Source organism: Bos taurus, chromosome 10, assembly GCF_002263795.3.
Source record: "Bos taurus isolate L1 Dominette 01449 registration number 42190680 breed Hereford chromosome 10, ARS-UCD2.0, whole genome shotgun sequence".
Taxonomy (NCBI): domain Eukaryota; kingdom Metazoa; phylum Chordata; class Mammalia; order Artiodactyla; family Bovidae; genus Bos; species Bos taurus.
The window spans coordinates 8,100,008-8,118,765 of record NC_037337.1 but is presented as its reverse complement, the minus strand read 5'-3'; the positions used below and the strand labels follow the sequence as shown (position 1 = coordinate 8,118,765).

The 18,758-nt window shown below is 42.8% G+C and overlaps 1 protein-coding gene across 1 annotated transcript; it reads right to left on the bottom strand.

Moving 5' to 3' along the window:
• Nucleotides 1–455: 455 nt before the first annotated feature.
• Nucleotides 456–14,505, bottom strand: CRHBP (corticotropin releasing hormone binding protein). Its single transcript, NM_001101202.2, has 7 exons — nt 14,337–14,505; nt 13,869–13,968; nt 13,470–13,627; nt 11,906–12,116; nt 10,020–10,168; nt 6,205–6,322; nt 456–1,133 (listed from the first exon to the last, which is right to left on the bottom strand). Exons 1-7 carry the CDS (start codon nt 14,415–14,417, stop codon nt 976–978), a joined length of 975 nt encoding a protein of 324 aa, NP_001094672.1. The 5' UTR covers nt 14,418–14,505; the 3' UTR covers nt 456–975.
• Nucleotides 14,506–18,758: the final 4,253 nt, after the last annotated feature.

The following is an 18,758-nucleotide window of genomic DNA, read 5'->3' as shown; positions in this document are numbered from 1 at the left end:
AGTATTTCCTTTGTTTCTCAAGTCTTTATTTCTGACCTCAAGATGTCTTTTTACAGGCCCACACGCTTGATCTCAAGCTGATTGTAGACAAGGTTCAGTCAACGATAAACCATCTTTGGTACCAAAAAAGTACTCAGATTTCTGCTTAAGGCCTCTGTTGACCTTGAAAAGTACACTCTTCACTGTGGCAAAGACATGTGCTCTCAGTTTTCTTGGAGAAGAGTGGGAAAGTGGTCCCCACATCCTGCTTCCCTATCATGACCAATCACTTAGTGTTGTTTGTACAAACGCTGAAAGTTTACCTTTTGCACCTAATAATTCTACTTACCAACCCAGAGTTCTCTGAGCTCCAAGAAGTCTAAAATGATTTAGTTCAGCATTTGGTTCTCACCTGAGAACATTATTTTCTGATGGTAGTAAGGTAAGTAACTACTCAGGTAAACAAAGCAGGTTGCTGAGGTGCCAACATTCTGAATATGTTTATTCATGCTTGTATTTACGATTGCAAAATGTTTTCCATACTACAAATGTTTGTTACAAGCAAGCTGTTACAAATCGATAAATAATACTAGCTACAACTACTCTCTACTATAAACAGAATAAGCAGAAACTAAACAAATCCTACTACTTTGGTATACACAGACATGCATTTTCTGTTATAAAACTGACAACACCATCATTTTTATTTCTTTGTAGTATCTTCCCTTGTGATACAAGTTTTTTATTGCACATTCCTTTGCACTTGTCTTACCAGTTTAGGTTGAAAGCATATAAAAGAGAGAGGGGCTTATTTTCTGCCATGTGGTCATTTATATAACAAATGAAAAAGAAGCAAATTAGTGTGTGTGATATGTGTTCAACGTTGGGAATACTGACTGGTATGAAAGGTTCTTAACTAGCTGCTCATCAAAATCATATATAATAGCCATTAAAAACTCCCTTAGCTAGCAGCATGGAAATCATTGACTTGTTTATTCAAAGAGTAGACAGACAGAATTCCTGGATACTGTTTCCGTTCGGGTTTTCCAGCTCATATGGTTCCAGCTGACGATACTCAAAAGTCACGCGATTTATATGTTTTCCACTGGAGACCATGCGCAGCACCGTGTGGTCACAGCCAACTTTCATCTGGGCTATAATTCACGGAAAAAGTAAGTTTCCCAGCAGGTTAGAAACCACAGAGCCAAGCCATTTCTATCCACAAGATCATTCAAACAGGGCGAAAGCAAGTTGTAGCTTCCTCTCACGAACTCAAACCAAGCCATCTACCATCAGGTGAAACGGCTTTGTTTTCATTTTCATTATAATATACAGCTGACCCATGAACAACCTGCACGCTAGGGCCAAGGACCCTCCCCACAGATGAAAATCTGCATATAATTTATCATCTCTCCTCCACATCCACAGTTCCTCCAGATCGGAGGTTCCACATCCTCGGGTTCAATCAACCCAGGGTGGTGTAGCTCTGTAGTATCTACTACTGAAAACAACCCTTGTGTAAGGGACCTGAGAAGTTCGAACCCGTGCTGTTCAAGAGCCAACTGTGTCATTAGTTGTTGAGTAGTGAAACTGAACTCAGCCCTTTGCCTCGTGTGCAAGAACACTGTCAAATAAAACTAACTATAAAGAAGTAAGAAGATGTCTCCTCGTGCTTTTTATGTTCTCCTGCCTCCAAGGCTTGGTGGTGAAGGCGGACGAAGGCAAGCGTCTGTCCCTGCCCCGCCTTTCCTCTCGCTGGATTCTCAGTGAGGGTAGTGCTGCCCCCTTGGGACAGGTTGGAAATTTGCAGGGCCTGTTTTTTTTTTCCCCTTCTGTTTGGGGGCGCACGTGGCATGTAGTGGGTAGGGCTAAAGGATGGACTGTACTGCCAGACGGTTATGTAGACCAAAAAAATCACCTGTTTATTGTTTTCTAGCCTAGATAATGATTCTGTTTTACATATAAATAAAAATAGCATTTGCATGGTTTAGACATACACTGAATGTACTAATTTTCATTCTGTTGTTCACCTGTACTTTTTCTAATGTTTTCCTGTATTTCTTACATGGAATGACTTTTCGATCCTTGCCTGGCTCCTCTGTCCATGGGATTTTCCAGGCAAGAATAATGGAGGGGGTTAAATTTTTTTTCAGCTTTGTTGAGGTACAGCTGACGGAAATTGTATGTGTTCAGGGTGTACAACATGATGCTTTTATATAAATACACATTGTGAAATGATCATTACAATCAAGCTAATTAACATTCTTTACCTCACAGAATTACCTTTTTTTCTTTTCATTTCCCACTCCCTTCCCTTCTGGCAACCAACTATTTGTACCTACATGAGTTTCTGTTCTGTGAAACTCAGTAATTATTAAATAATTATTAAAAATTATTTTTAGTTTATTTCTTCAACCTCAAGCTGGTTCCTGAGGCAAGATTTATCTACCCTACAATAATCCTTCCTGCTATTTTAACTTTCTCAATCTTTTCCCCCCTCTTTGTCTCTATAAGGACTAAATTCTGAGAAACATTATTATCCTTGTATAACAGCTACTTCAAAAACATGCACCTGGGTTTCAATGAAGTGAAACAGCCAGATGGACTTATTTAGGTAAAAGTCAATTTGGAGAGATAATAAAATATAAATCCTGTAATTATTTTAATATAAGCGCCAGGGAGTCTAGGCTAAGCTTCTATGATGAGGTCCAAAGTTAATTTTATTTAAATGATTGGGAAGGTCATTCTTTTCTGATCTTACTCTGAACTTTAATCTACATAATGCACCTTATTTCCTTTAGTTAATGTGCATACCATTTATTTATTATTTGACATATTCCTAATTCGATCTAATCTAAAGGGCAGGATATCTAAGAGTTCATTGTATGAACAATTTAGGAGGGGTTCATGGAAACATGATGAATGAAAGAAAAAAGTGAAGTCTAAAATGAACCAATGGATCAGATAAGTCAAGCCTTCAAATTATTGTAAGACTGGTTTCAATCATTTAGATAAAACAGGCAAAATATTTGGCCTTGATCATATCCTTTTGGAGAAGGAAATGGCAACCCACTCCAGTATTCTTGCCTGGAGAATTTCATGGACAGAGGAGCTTGGCAGGCTACAGTTCATGGGGTCGCACAGAGTTGGACTAACACACACACACACGTTTACCTAAACCAAGTTATATAATTCATGCACCAAAATTACTATAGCTTCAATTATCTAAATTTTAAGGGATGAGTGTTAGATCAGTTCTTAATCCAATCTTTTTATCCAGCTCAAACACATCTCCTCACGGGTGCCCTCCATCAGCATGGAAGGATCCAGTGCCTTTGAGAATGCAAATGGAGAGAAGCCACTGGTTTAAACCAGGGCTCAAGTGTAAATTAGCATAAACTAGCCCCAAATTTTTAGCAAAGTGGGTTTTTAGAAATATTGGCAAGAATACACAGAAGAACTGTACAAAAAAGATCTTCAAGACCAAGATAATTATGATGGTGTGATCACTCACCTAGAGCCGGACATCCTGGAATGTCAAGTCAAGTGGGCCTTAGAAAGCATCACTACGAACAAAGCTAGTAGAGGTGATGGAATCCCAGTTGAGCTATTTCAAATCCTGAAAGATGACTGTGAAAGTGCTGCACTCAATATGCCAGCAAATTTGGAAAACTCAGCAGTGGCCACAGGACTGGAAAAGGTCAGTTTTCATTCCAATCCCAAAGAAAAGCAATGCCAAAGAATGCTCAAACTACTGCACAATTGCACTCATCTCACACACTAGTAAAGTAATGCTCAAAATTCTCCAAGCCAGGCTTCAGCAATATGTGAACCATGAACTTCCTGATGTTCAAGCTGGTTTTAGAAAAGGCAGAGGAACCAGAGATCAAATTGCCAACATCTGCTGGATCACTGAAAAAGCAAGAGAGTTCCAGAAAAACATCTATTTCTGCTTTATTGACTATGCCAAAGCCTTTGACTGTGTGGATCACAATCAACTGTGGAAAATTCTGAAGGAGATGGGAATACCAGACCACCTGACCTGTCTCTTGAGAAACCTGTATGCAGGTCAGGAAGCAACAGTTAGAACTGGACATGGAACAACAGACTGGTTCCAAATAGGAAAAGGAGTACGTCAAGGCTGTATATTGTCACCCTGCTTATTTAACTTCTATGCAGAGTACATCATGAGAAACACTGGGCTGGAAGAAGCACAAGCTGGAATCAAGATTGCCGGGAGAAATATCAATAACCTCAGATATGCAGATGACACCACCCTTATGGCAGAAAGTGAAGAGGAACTAAAAAGCGTCTTGATGAAAATGAAAGGGGAGAGTGAAAAAGTTGGCTTAAAGCTCAACATTCAGAAAACGAAGATCATGGCATCCGGTCCCATCACTTCATGGCAAATAGATGGGGAAACAGTGGAAACAGTGTCAGACTTCATTTTTTTGGGCTCCAAAATCACTGCAGATGGTGACTGCAGCCATGAAATTAAAAGATGCTTACTCTTTGTAAGGAAAGTTATGACCAACCTAGATAGCATATTCAAAAGCAGAGACATTACTTTGCCAACAAAGGTCCATCTAGTCAAGGCTATGGTTTTTCCTGTGGTCATGTATGGATGTGAGAGTTGGTCTGTGAAGAAGGCTGAGCGCCGAAGAATTGATGCTTTTGAACTGTGGTGTTGGAGAAGACTCTTGAGAGTCCCTTGGACTGCAAGGAGATCCAATCAGTCCATTCTGAAGGAGATCAGCCCTGGGATTTCTTTGGAGGGAATGATGCTAAAGCTGAAACTCCAGTACTTTGGTCACCTCATGTGAAGAGTTGACTCATTAGAAAAGACTCTGATGCTGGGAGGGATTGGGGGCAGGAGGAGTAGGGGACAACAGAGGATGAGATGGCTGGATGGCATCACTGAGTTGATGGATGTGAGTCTGAGTGAACTCGAGAGTTGGTGATGGACAGGGAGGCCTGGCGTGTTGAGATTCATGGGGTCGCAAAGAGTCGGACACGACTGAGTGACTGAACTGAACTGAACTTCCCTTTATCTATGTATATTAATTCTATTCCAGAGTTTTTGCTTAAGATCCCAGCATTAGCTCAGAGAGTGAAAGTACTGGTGGGCAGATCTGGGTTTAATTAAAACAGGTAACAGCTGATCAAAAGGAGGTCTGATTTGCAGTTTCATTATTTAGTTGGTGTGTGATGTGTGCTTATGAGAGAGGAAGGGGGCTATGATAAGGGATGAAAGATTGCTCTTCTGTTTGACTTTTGTCTCTTAATCAATAATCCCCGGTTCCTGCATCAGAAGGACAGAAATGGGAGACCTTTATAGAAAGGTTTCACATAACCCTCTCTCTCCCCACTTGGACTTCATTAATTAATGTGGTCATGAGTCAGCAATTCCACCTGTGCCCCACCCCACCTGAGCCTGACCAAATGGAAACTCCTCACTGATTCGTAATAAAGAAGACCTGATTCTATTTGGTGTTGCACCATGAGCTAACCTGGTCTTTTATTACCAGGGACCACTTTTAGATTTCAGAATTTACTTCTCTTTTGGCAGTAGTCTTTCAGAGGCTGGTTTTGCTGTTAGAATTTGGGGACATTCTAGCAGTTCTGGGAATTTCTAATAAAGTGAATCACCTTTTAATGTATTTACTACGAGTAATACACACACACATATACATATATATGGTAAAATGACTTAGATATTACTTTATCATTACATTATTACTAATTGATGATACATACACTATATGAACCATGGTTTTCAGTCGGCAAACTCTTTAGTCTCAAGAGGATGAAAGCAGGGACTTTCAAAAAGGTAGAACAAGCACAGTTCTATGCCATTTTCACAGTTTTACCTAGGGCCAACCTTAAACATGCAAGTTTGTTACTTCATAAGTTTCTCTCCCAATGTCAGATATTGTGGTCATGCATTCTTGATACTGTGTATAGGCTCAAATGCAAAATCCTCACATTGGTTCAATGTGCAAAATCACACTTTTTTTGGTGGAACTTGCCCTTTCACGTATAAATAATTTGAAGTGTTTTATTTAAGGACACAGTCTTGTTGTTCAGTCACTCAGTCGTGTCTGACTCTCTGCAACCCCACCGGACTGCAATACCCCAGGCTTCCCTGTCCTTCACTGTCTTTCCCAGCATCAGGGTAAAACAATCTTAATAGGCACATAAATAATAATCAAAGAACCATCTTACCTGGGCCACGTAAAGGGTAGCAGAGATCAGCTAAAAGCAGCATCTTGGAAGGGTCCAAACCAGTTCCTCCCAGCAGCTCCACAAAGTCCCCTATTCCCCCACAGCCTGCAGAGGACTTCTAAGAGAACAAAGCAGGAGAGGAAGACATATTTAAATCACCTAGCAAAGTCAAACCAATGGCAAATTGGTGAATTCACTCCTTTAGGCCCAGAAATCCTGGAAGTGCCCTTTAATTTAACATCCAAGACTCCAGAAATTAAGACTTTTTAAAGAAAAAAAAAAAGGAATTGCTTTTCTAAATTGGTTAAGTAATCATTTTTTAAAATGTGTGTGCATTTAAAAAACATTTTTTTACAAGTGCAAGGACTACAATGATGAAATCAGAATCTTTAAACTCCATATACGGTATATAAAAATTGCATCTAAAAGTGGTTTGATTTTTAAATCATTTGGACACACATATTGAATTATTTGAATTTCTTAATGCATGCAGTCAGTGTTTTTATAAATAGGACTTCCATATCAGTTTTTTCCTTTAACTTACCTCTTTTCCTCTTCTTTATAAGACTTTTTTTTTTTTGCTAGGGAGACAATTCTTACCCTTTCTATTGATAAGGATTTAGATTAGTTATAAGAATATTAAAGAAAAAACCAAAACCCTCATTTGGGCTCAAATTAGCTAGAGTTACCATCAACTTTCTCCATCCAATGAAAGTAAATTTATTTCAAACTATTCAAAATAATTATCTAGTCTAAAACTCTATGTGATCCACCGTAACCACTTTTTCTGCTTCCCTTCAATCCTTTCCACATGTCTCGTCTACAGAACTTCCTGGGCTTCAGTTTCCCAGGCAAAAAAAAAGCCGCCCCTCTCCGCCCTCTCCTGTGATCAGGGCTGGCCTCGTGATCCCATGGCCCACATCCACAGGGCTCACACTTATGAGGCCTAGAGCTTGTCTTAATGCTCTGTTGTCACTATCTTGAAATTCTTAATAATTTTAAAATAAAGTCCTCGTGTTTTCATTTTGTGCTGTCCCCCACAAATTATACCACCAGTTTTGCCTGTGATCCTCTTCTTCATTGAGGTACACTCAAGAGACCTAGCTGAGTGTGGCAAGATGCATAGAAGTTAACCAGATAGACCATACGACATAGGAACCAAAGTCTAAAACAGAGAGTGCTGAATACACACGTACATAAACACACACAGTCCAACATTAGGAAGATACTGAAATGTAACTGGAACAAAGCAACAGATAGAAAATACTATTACAGCATCCATTTGTCCAGTGAAAGGAAGCAAGTGGTGGGGGTCGGTATGCATATTTAAAGCACCTATTATGTGCTCTGTTCTAAGCATTTTACACAGTTCATCAAACCATAAAATACAGGATTAGTCAGCCCCACTGTGTACAGGGCGCATGTTCTTGTACGAAGAGTTGAATAAGCCATTTAGAAGTAAAGGGGAAAAAAATGTAATTGCCTTTCCCTTGAGTAGAGGGTGTCCAGGGAGAACATGACTTAAGACTAAACATTCCAGCTGGTTCTATATGTTCCAAATTTCACAGGAGGAGGTGAAGGGCAAAAGGCAGACTCAGGAGAGAGAAATAGGAAATAGGAAGTTGGGGAGAAATAGAAACTAAAATGAGGGCAATAGGGATTTCCCTGGTGACCCAGTGGTTAAGACTCCATGCTTCCAAAGCAGGGGCGTGGATTCAATCCCTGGTCAGGAAGCTAGGACCCCAAATGCTGTGCAGGGAAGCCAACAACAATAACAAAAAACAAAAATGAGGGGAACAAAACCCAGAAACAAAGAGGTGGAGAGCACACACTCCTCGCATTCGGTGACTTTACTGTCCTCTTCCTGAACCTCTCAGCTATCCTCAGTAAACAACGGCAGGAGCTGGGTTGTGTAGGGACCTCTACATTTCTTTGTGGAGGTTCCACCTCCCTGGACTAAGTTACTCTCACCTCTTGCCTAGACTATGACGATGGCCTTTTAGGTGCACTTCTGCACCACTCGGGCCACTACAGCTCATTCATCATCATTCATGGAAGCCAGAACGGCATTTGGGCAATCCTCTCCTTCCCATCATGGACTCCGTTATTTAATTTGGTCATGAAGCCAGCAATCCCAGCCCCCTCACCCACCAGATCACGATCAGATGGATTATGCCCGAACCCCTCAGTGGTTTGCCACTGCACTCAGAGCAGGCTCTTAACTCTTTACCATGACCCGCTGGGCTCTCCACCCCGGCCCTGCCTGTCTTCCTGGTCCGTACCATACCACAGGCCCCTACCTTCTTTGCTTCTTTCTGTTTCTGGAACTCAGGAAGCCCATCCTGCCTCCGAGCCTCTGCACTACTGTCGCCCTGTTCCCGGCTCTCCTGGGGCTGCCGGCTCCTTCTTACCTATCACTGAAATCTCACTTTAAATGTCTCCTTTTCAAAAGCTTTCTTTCCTGACCATCTTACCTCAAGTAGTTGCCTGCCTTCTCTCCCACGTTTTCCCCAGCCACCACTCTGCTTCATTTTCTGTAGGGTACTCATCACTATTTGAAACATATTATTCTTTTGCCTGTCTCATCCCCTAGCATGTAAGTTCCATGTGAGCAGGACCTGTTTTGTTCATTGCTAATTTCCAGCATTTAGAATAAGGCCTTGCACATAGTAAGCACCCTAAAAAAATTCTTTTTGTAAAGCAACAAGTACTTAGAACACTGCAGACTTCACACTGTTTTAAATGGTAAGCACCAAGATTACTCCTCACAGCCAAAAGTAGCTAAAATGCAGATCTCTCAATCTACCATACATGCTATCTTCTATATTAAACATCAAGAATGACATACAATCTCAGGACAGTAAGGTTATGCCAGAGACATCCACTTATCCCGGTCTTTATCAAAGGATTATTCTTCCACAAAGGTTCACTTTAAAAAAAATATAAGCACTGGCCTATGAGTTTAGGACTTAAAGGAAGTTGTACATACTGCTTTTCTCAGCCCTAGTCTTATTTATTTGGTTTCACTGAAACCAAATAAATCTGTCTGATTAGGAACTTTCTTTGATGACTTTCTTCGATGCCGATGAATATATCAGTTATCTTAACCTATCAGTTATCTTAACCTTAACCTATATGAGAACATAAAAGGAGGTGAGGGTGACTCAGAGGAAACGAGCTGCCAGTGCAAGTAAATGTGGTCAAGGTCAGCACAACTGCAAAGTCCATACAGCAGTTCATGGGGGGAACAGTAGATGGGGAGTCTCAGCTAATGTTCTGTTGCAAAATGTATGGCATGAAATGTAATGCAAAAAAAAAAAAAGCTTCAAAACTTTACTGTATTTTGCAATATAAAAATCCAATTTCATATTTTCTGCTACACTTAGCATTCCTTCATCACACAGTTCTGTCAATGAAGACACTTCCTTCATGTCAAAAGAAAATTCCAATAATCAGAAAAACAGCTGTGTAGATGACTCACACTAGGTTCTGCTAGGAGAGAATTTCTGTAAAAGAGGCAAGTACAAGAGAGTTCAATTGTAATTATATGCCACAACTTTGCCAGTTGGAAACATTTCTTACATCACGAAAAAAGTATTCAAGTAGGCAGAAGGGGCACCTGAGTATGCAGCTTGCAGCATAATGGAAATAGAAGAGGAGTGTGTTCAGGCAGCGACGGCAGGCTCGTGTGAGATGAAATGGTCAGATAGAAGGACCTGCCTCTCATTCATCCACATTCGCCCTGTATGATTACTTTTGCTCTCAAAAGTTTGCTGGGGCCTTAGGAAGTGACTGGGAAGCAATAAGCAACTCACCTTTAACTGCAGACCATTTAAGTGTCCCAGGGTGAGATCGGATATTTTGATCGCTACAGGATAAATGATGGAGAAGCTGCAGTTGCGATGCTGATGTGGCACAACCAGAGTAAACCTTCCATTTGGGGTCTGGGAGATGATATTGCAGGCTTTATAGAAAAGCAAAATCACATTTTCACTATCTTGTATGCTGGGCTTTTGTGGAAATTTATCTTATCCTATTCTAAGCTTCTGTTAATGGTCTAGGGGCTTGGGGCCTAGAAGAGAATACATATCACAAAGGTGATTTTGGAGATGGGAAGGACCTGGGGAAGAAAAACCACCAGGGATATATCCACATTGTTAGGAGGCCCTGGGCTGTAAGGGGCTTCTAATTGTAATCTCAGGGGGTCACCTTATTTATAACACTCACAAGACATAAATTAATAACCAACCAAACAATACTAGGTGGTGTAAGTTCTAGGAATACTTCATTAACTAGGGTCTTAGTTCAATCTGGAAGTCTGAAAGAATCAAGGCTTAAAGAGGAGATCAGAATTCAAACCCCGGTGGTCTGAAACCTTTATTAACTGAACTTGGAGATATATGTTACTTTTTAGATAATAAAGTAAAGAAATATTGAACCCGTTAGAAAATAGGCTGAGAAAATCAGAAACCAGGCTTATGTCTGATAAATACTGGGTGTTAAGTGGTAAGTTGACTAAAAGGTAAATCTTTAATGTTTATTTACTCCCAAAATTTTCTGAAAATTTTTTTTGTATCTCAGGTCTAGACTTACAATAAATTTATTCTCTTAGCTATGAAACTAGAAGCATCAGAGTTTGTGCTGTTTTCGGCCAATTCAGTTCAGTTCAGTTCAGTTCAGTCGCTCAGTCGTGTCCGACTCTTTGCAACACCAGACAAAAGTTTCTGACCAGACTATGTCAGAATTACCTTTTGCCTCCTTCTTATATTTTTAATCACACTTAATTTCAAAACGAACTGAAATTCCTTGATGATTCTAGAAGATTTCTGATTTCTAGCCAAACAAGATAGAGGAGAAACAGTTGTCCTCTAGTATTATTCTGTTCCAGTCCTCGGAAATAGCCCTTCTGGGTGCTTCTACCATAAAAAGTTACTTTGTTTTTTAAAAATAAAAATTGGGAGATCAGTCAGTACATTATTTTTTGGCAGATTAGGTAGGCGCCATTCTTCAATCACATGAAGTGTTAATATTAATACTATTGTATGCAACCAAAAATGATTATGTTTTCTTTACCTGATTTTTTACAAACATTTTCCTCTTAATGGGCAAAAATAATAAATAGATGAATGAACTCATTCTGATTAAGATAATGTGTTTTAGGCCTGGGCTATTTAGCTTTATAGCATCTTTTCGTGTATCCATCAGAAACGAACTAAATTAGAGCAATGGGTTCAGACTCAGAAGGCAACACTGAGGTCCTCTGGTCCAACCCTCTGCTCAGGCATGAAATCTGTCTACGCATCCCAGATACGCAGTCTTTCGGCATTTACCTAAGTATCTTAAAGACTTCATATCTGAATCCAGGTCAATGGAATGACTGCAGGGATTAAAGTTTGTCACTGAATACATTGTAGTAACTCAGGAGATCAGAAATAAGACCAGGGGAAAAATAGAATTCTAGCCACCATAAGTTAGTATCTTATCTAGACTGGTAAATAAATTAAAAACTGATTTGATTTTCATAATAATGAATCACAAATATCCTTCAGGTCATTTCTAATTACAAAAGAATTCCCATTCAAATCCTTCCTCACTTCAAATTTCTTAAGTCTGTGCAATAATACTACTTTTGAAAAGTAGAATGGATGCTCTCTCCCCCCAATTCCTGCCTTCTAACTGAGAAGACAGGAAGTCCACTTACGGAAGAGGTTAGGCTCTGTCTTCATGGTTACTGTGAATCCATTTCCTGGCTCATGGACCCGGAAGAAGATCATGGCCACGTTCTGGGAGGATCTGATGGTCCTTCTGCTCAGACCACTCTCACAGAAATCTATGTACCTCTCCGTCGTGGGGAGAGGGTGATCCTGGGAACTGGGGAATTTCTCCCCCTTGAGAATCCAACCATCAAATACCTTCCAACAAAAACACAAAGATGATCACTTCCATCAGCTCCTGAAATCATAAATGTGTTGAAAAGGGGGAAAAGCTTACCCAGCAATGGACCTCCAATTATAAGTAGGGAATAGACAGACTATACCCCCCTGTACACTTGCTTTCTATTTGTATATATTTTGACTGGATTGTTTGAAAGTCATATGATTAATTAATTAATTATTGCTTTTTCCCCCCTTTTATAAACTCCAATGTATCTGAAGCAAATACTTTCTTATACTTCATCATTTCAGCCACCTTGGTAAATAAAACTACAGATGATGTACACTTTTGTATTGGTCATTATTTTTTCACACATCCTACCTTCAGAAGAATTCCACAGGAGCATAATCTGGGCTTCAGTTTTTCTCTTTCCTCATTAAAATATGAACAAAATATCTCAAAAATAGACAGCAAAGGGACAAATTGGAGCAAGAACTTTACCTACCTGCCGATGGTTATACATACCCATTTCCCCCATCTTTAAACTCATCACACATTAAAATATCAAGAACTACTTTAACACTTAGACAATAATGTCTGGTATGCAAGTTAGGAATTTTTTCCTTCACTTCTTGAAGTTTGTAGTTGGCTGGACAAAAGGTCAGAGTCTATTGACTTTATTCTTAAAATCACCACAGGTCTCCAATTTAATGAATTCAACCTAGTTCGAGTTAGTAACATTACCAGCTACAAATTCCTTCATCAGATCAGTTCTCTTCCACTGCATTTGACAGTTTCCACTTTAGGGTTTTAATCATGTTCACTTTAACTGGACTGGAGAAGTCCAGCAACCATCCCAAGCTGACCCCTAAGGCTCACAGGGAACTCGGAGTGGGGATGCTGTGAGACTGGAGGACTTGTCCACACCTCATCCCTGTCTCAAACTAGATTCCTTCTCAGGATTTCTCCCAGTGGCCCGTGCCTTTCTGCTCCAAAATCGGGTCACCCAGGCGTTGAAGACAGCCTATGGGAGCCTGGAACGATTCCACAGAAAAAGGGACCTGCAGGAGCAAGGTGGGCTCAGATCTCAGAGGTGAGGTCGCCTTCTAACCAGGGCCATGGGCTCGCGGACCTGAGCGCTCCTGCTAAATGGGCTTGTACCACTTTTCATCTGCCCCAGGATGCAACAAGCGCTGGGGACCGAGAGCTCACAGAAGGGAACTTAAACCACTGCAGGAGGCACCAGCCCTTCAGGGCGTGAGAGGAGGTTCCTTTTGCATGGGGGTCCCACTCCGGCACCAGCTGAGCACCTAATTACCGGCTCTCCCTGCTGGGTAGCTGGGACCCGGTCATTGCCCGTCCCTTGCCCACCTGGCCCGGGGGTGCCTCACCTGCAGGATGTCCCCCCTCTGACAGTCGATGGAGACCAGATCGTAGCGGATGGTGATGAACTCCTCCGGCTCTGCGATGAAGAATGTGGCGCAGTGTAGCTGCGGCCGGTCGGCGGTGAAGGTGAACTGGCCCTGGAGGCTCAGCATGTCCACGCACCCTGGGGGAGGGCAGTGGGGTTGGCGGTCCAGGGCTGCAGCCCCCGCTGCGCCGCCCGGGGCAGCCCTCTCTCCGCCCCCAGCGAGTTCCAGCCTCAGCGCCTGGCTCCCGGAGCGTCACTCCATCTCGCCCAGGGGCACCTCCTCGGACCGACCCTTAGCGATGGGAATCTGGGCCTCGAGCTCCCTCCCAGGGGTCCGGCCAGCCCCCACCTCCCCACCTCCCCGGCAGCCCGCACTCACGCAGAGCGCGGCTGTACAGCGGCTCCCCCTCCAGCTCCCGCTTCGGGCTGGCGCCACCGGCGAGGTGTGGAAAAGGATCGTGGTCCACTGCTTCCCGCAGCTGGCCAGGAAAAGTTCAGGTCAGTCCGGAACAGTTCAGGGAGGGGGAGAGGGGATCAGAAGCGGGTACCCTCCCTGCCCACGACACAGAGAAGCAAGTGAGCAGATCAATGTCTCCAGGGGGATCCGGAGAAGACGGGAAGGTTTAGACCTTTTCCATCAGATCTGGGTATCCCGAGGGGCCAGAGGGAAAGGGGGAAGAAGTAGGCAGGAAGACCTATGGGATACCCGGGGAAAGAGGGAGCACAGTGAATGAGGAAGAAAGACCTAACCCCAACATAATCTGAGAGCAGAGGCAGCCTGCCCATCCCCAAGGCTGGACACTCAGGGCTGGAAGATGAGATGGGTCAGCCCCAGGGAATCGCTCACCTCCAGGTACCGGCTCTCTCCTCTTAGAGCCAGCAGGCAGATCAGAATGAAGTGACACTGAAGTTTGAAAGTGGGGGCCATGCCGGCCCTGGCTCTGCAGCTGGTGCTTCCTGCTCCGGAGGTCTCAGGCTTTGCTTCCCAGGCTCACCCAGGCTGAGAGCTAGAAGCTGGTAGGGTCCCTTTGCTGGGTCCCTTTTATAGAGCAGTGAGGAGCGGAGGCTCTCTGCCCCTTAACTGATCTGAGCTCAGTAACCATGGGTTACCTGTCTCGGCGACAAAGTGCGTGGCGATGACGAGGGTCCAGCCCTCAGCCACAAATTTTCAGAGTGGTCCAGCATTATTCACCAAGAATGATTTCAGACACTTACAACTTAGTGAACTAAAGTGTGGGAGAAAGAATGAGGCAGGAATAGAGAGTAAGGGATGGCATTTACTTGACCTGCCACATGCAGGGAATTTCTGACTTTGCAAAGCCAAGTGACAAGGTTACACACAGGCATAAAATGCCCAGCACCACACACAGCCTTATCATACAAGCCTTGTCCCATAACCTTAAATGGAATCGTGTTGGAAATTGTCAGAGAATATAGTATTCACGCAGTTGCCTCTCAGGATGAAACTTGAGGAATTTGCAGCTCCAAGGAGAAGCTGAACAGAAGCTGAAGTGTGATTTTGCAGAATATTGCAGTCATGTAATTCAAGCTTTCTTTCTTCCCTTGGTCTCTGCTGTATCCTGGTCCAGTTTCATGTAAGCATTTCCTTAAGAGAAAGCTAACTCTGGAGTCTGTGGACATCTGGATTTCAGCCAAACTATGTCATATGGCCTGAATGTATAGAGAGGATGGATGCACTCCTGGGCCAGTCAATCATGGCTAGGACCTTAACATCCATCTGAACCCCTGAGAGATGGAGTCCTTCCATTTCATGCCTTCAAATACCTGGATTACTTTCATACTCCAGTAGAAAGAACTGCTGAGAAGCTTTATTAAAACTGCTCATTAGCAAATTTTCAGGGCTAAACAAATGACTTAGAGATGCAGGAATAAGTTAAGCTTATCTTTACTGATTAGATGAGAAAATTGCTTCTCCTTATGTCCAAAATTGTGGGAAATATGAATGTCTCCACTTCTGGTCTTTCCACCCCTCTCCAATCTCTGTGATTCAGGGCAACTACAAATTCTAAAAAAACTTCACATTTTTACCTCTGCCTGACAGAAAACTTGGTTTCCACCCACAGCTTTCTTTGCTATTAAAATTATTACAGATAGACTGTCATCGTGTTTTAACTAAAGAAAATGGTTGCATATTTAGTGTATAAATACTCCGAAGCAGTAATCTGCCCAGTGGTTCAGAACTTGATATTTTCTTGTTTTTTTCTTTTTATATGTCCTTATTTAAGACAATTCTGAGCTCTGAAGGAGCCACCTCTTTGTTGTTTAACCTGGAGGCCTTCCTACCATTGTCCAATTCTGTAAACAGACCTCAGACCACAGAGAGCCTGGGAAGAAGGGGCACCCAAAGGTCATAAACACTGGCCATCATGTCCCTCTCCCCTTCCCGGGGTTGTTTAGATGTCTGAATTTTAGAGAGGGTATAAAGAAATCTGAGAGGAATTAAAAAAAAAAAAAGTGAAAAACACACCGCTTAATCCCAACTTGCCTGGCCCAACATGCCAGGCCTGTCTCCCACCCTGGCTATGCCTGGAGGGAGGCTATGCCACTCACAGGCCCATCCTCCTTTCTAGTCAACCCAGCCATGGCCTTGAACCACTGAGAGATGGAGTCCTTCCATTTCTCACCTTCGAATACCTGGATTACTTTCATTCTCCAGTGTGCAGCCCAGCACTCAGCTTGGAGACCCCTGTGGGTCTGGTTTTATTAGCATTGTCACAGAGACATTCTTCTTCAAATCAGTCCTCCACACACACACATGCAAGCTGATGGACCTCCGTGATGGTCCTAGCATGCACTCGTGGGTGCTCCTCAGAAAGCACACCCAGGGGCAGCCGGGATGAATGAGGTGAAACTCGATGACAGACAGGCAACATCCTACCTTATAGAAGAATCTACGAACTGCAGTATTATAGAAGATGGATTTCATTCCTGCCAAAGCCTGTGTGGAGAAGTTCAAGCGTAATTTTCACCAGTTTGCCAAATATCCGCTAAGTCATTGGAGACTGTGTTCTATTTTGTTTTTGTTTAAATAAGAGTAACCAAAGGATGAAGCTAGAACCCACAGGGGAATGTCAAGAAGATGGAGTTGGAGGACAAGGAGAAGCAGTTGGCCATTCTCTATGAACAAAAGCATTAAAAATGGGTGAGAGTGACGGAGGGGGTCAGCTGGGTTAGACAGAAAAGTTTCTGGACAGTAACTAGGTCCGTGAAGAGGAATTGTTTTTGTGGACCGATTCAGTCATTCAACTAGCTTAATATTTGTTTAACCAAATTTGATTATTTTGTTGTATGTTCTAAGTAAACTCAGAGTCCCCACGCACCCTGGTTGGAAATTATGGACATGTTCACCTCCATTCTCTGCCCACATTTTAGTTTCTCTCCATGTTTTCCTAGACAACCTCTCCCATGCTGATGTTAATACAATCCCTGGTCAGTGTTTTTTAGATCTTAAATTATTGTTAGGCAGGGTTAAGACATTCTTTTCATTAGATAAGAGATATTTTCTTTCACAAATCCCCAGAGCAGACTGTCACCATGTAAAGCCTGAAGGTCCAGGTGACCACATGATACAGAACCATAGTCAAATCTATGAACATGGCAGGGGTGAGGTTTTAAAATTGTGCTGAGGCTGAAGAGGCGCACATAGCCACCTTCTAAGCAGCGTAGAGAGGAACTCTGTTGTCACTCATGGGGCCTATGACATGATTGTGATAGTCAAATGCTTGCTGCTGGACACTGCCAAGGCTTATGCCCTGTGGTGTCAGAAGTAGCAAAGGGAACAACGTAACCCCAAGTCTCTCTGCTCTGGGATTGGTCCAAGACGCCCTTAAGTATTCCCTATACATAATAGTGTGCTTCCCCAGTGGCTCAGCAGTAAAGAATCCACCTGCAATGCAGGAGATGCAGGTTCGATCCCTGGGTCAGGAAGATACCCTGGAGAAGGGAATGGCAACCCATTCCAGTATTTTTTGCCTGGAGAATCTCATGGACAGAGGAGCCTAGCAGGGTACGGTTCATAGGGTTGCAAAGAGTCAGACATGACTGAAGTGACTTAGCATGCACATGTAACAGTACCCTTTTTCTTTTGTTGATCACTTGGACAACATCACGAACATCCGCTCTAAAGATCTTCCTTTTCTCTTTCCTAAGTGGGACATGAAATATTGAGATTGGGAACTATGATTGACTTCTTTTTAAAAATAATTTTATTTATTTATTTTGGCTGTGGTGAGCCTTTGTTGCTGCGCGGGCTTTTCTCTAGTTGCCGTGAGCAGGGGCTATTCTTCATTGTGGTATGCGGGTTTCTCATTGCAGTGGCTTCTCCTATTGCAGAGCACGGGCTCTAGGGAACTCGGGCTTCAGTCGTTGTGGCTCCCAGGCTCTAAAGCACAGGCTCAGTAGGTGTGGTGCATGGGCTTAGTTGCTCCAAGGCACCCGGGATCTTCCTGGATGAGGGATCCAACCCATGTCTTTTACATTGGCAGGCAGATTCTTTACCACCGAGCCACCAGGGAAGCCCTATGATTGACTTCCTTAAGAAATAAAGATGACTGGATTAAGCTCATTGTAGTTATAGTATAGTGAAAGTCATTCAGTCGTGTCTGACTCCTTGTGACCCCACGGACTATACAGTCCATAGACTTCTCCAGGCCAGAATACTGGAGTCGGTAGCCATTCCCTTCTCCGGGGGAACTTCCAACACAGGGATCAAACCCAGGTCTCCCGCATTGCAGGAGGATTCTTTACCAGCAGAATCACCAGGGAAGCCCAGGAATACTGGAGTGGGTAGCCGTTCCCTTCTCAGGGGATCTTCCCAACCCAGGGATCAAGCACAGGTCTCCCACACTGCAGGCAGATTAACCACCACCAACGAAAACTAGCTTTCAGTTTCTTTCAAGATAATTTGCCGTTTGAATGAATTTGACTATTTTTTAATGGATATTTTTAATAGGTAAGGTTTCTTTTTCAGATGTGTTTGAAGTCAGGAAGGAAGAAACTAAACTAGTTCCTTGGGGGAACTAATGTAAATTGGCCTTTGAGTGAAACCATCATACATCAGTGATTTTCAACTCAGATCCTTGATCTCCCTTTGTTGCGGTTATGATGACCAGCTGTTAATAGAGGTTAGGGCTCTGGGAGGCTGCAAGTGACTGATAGCAAACTGGAACTGAAGGGGAAAGGGAAGTTATTATGCGAACACTGGCTTGCAGAATGGAAGGGCAGAAAACAGGAGTGGGGGGCAAATGCT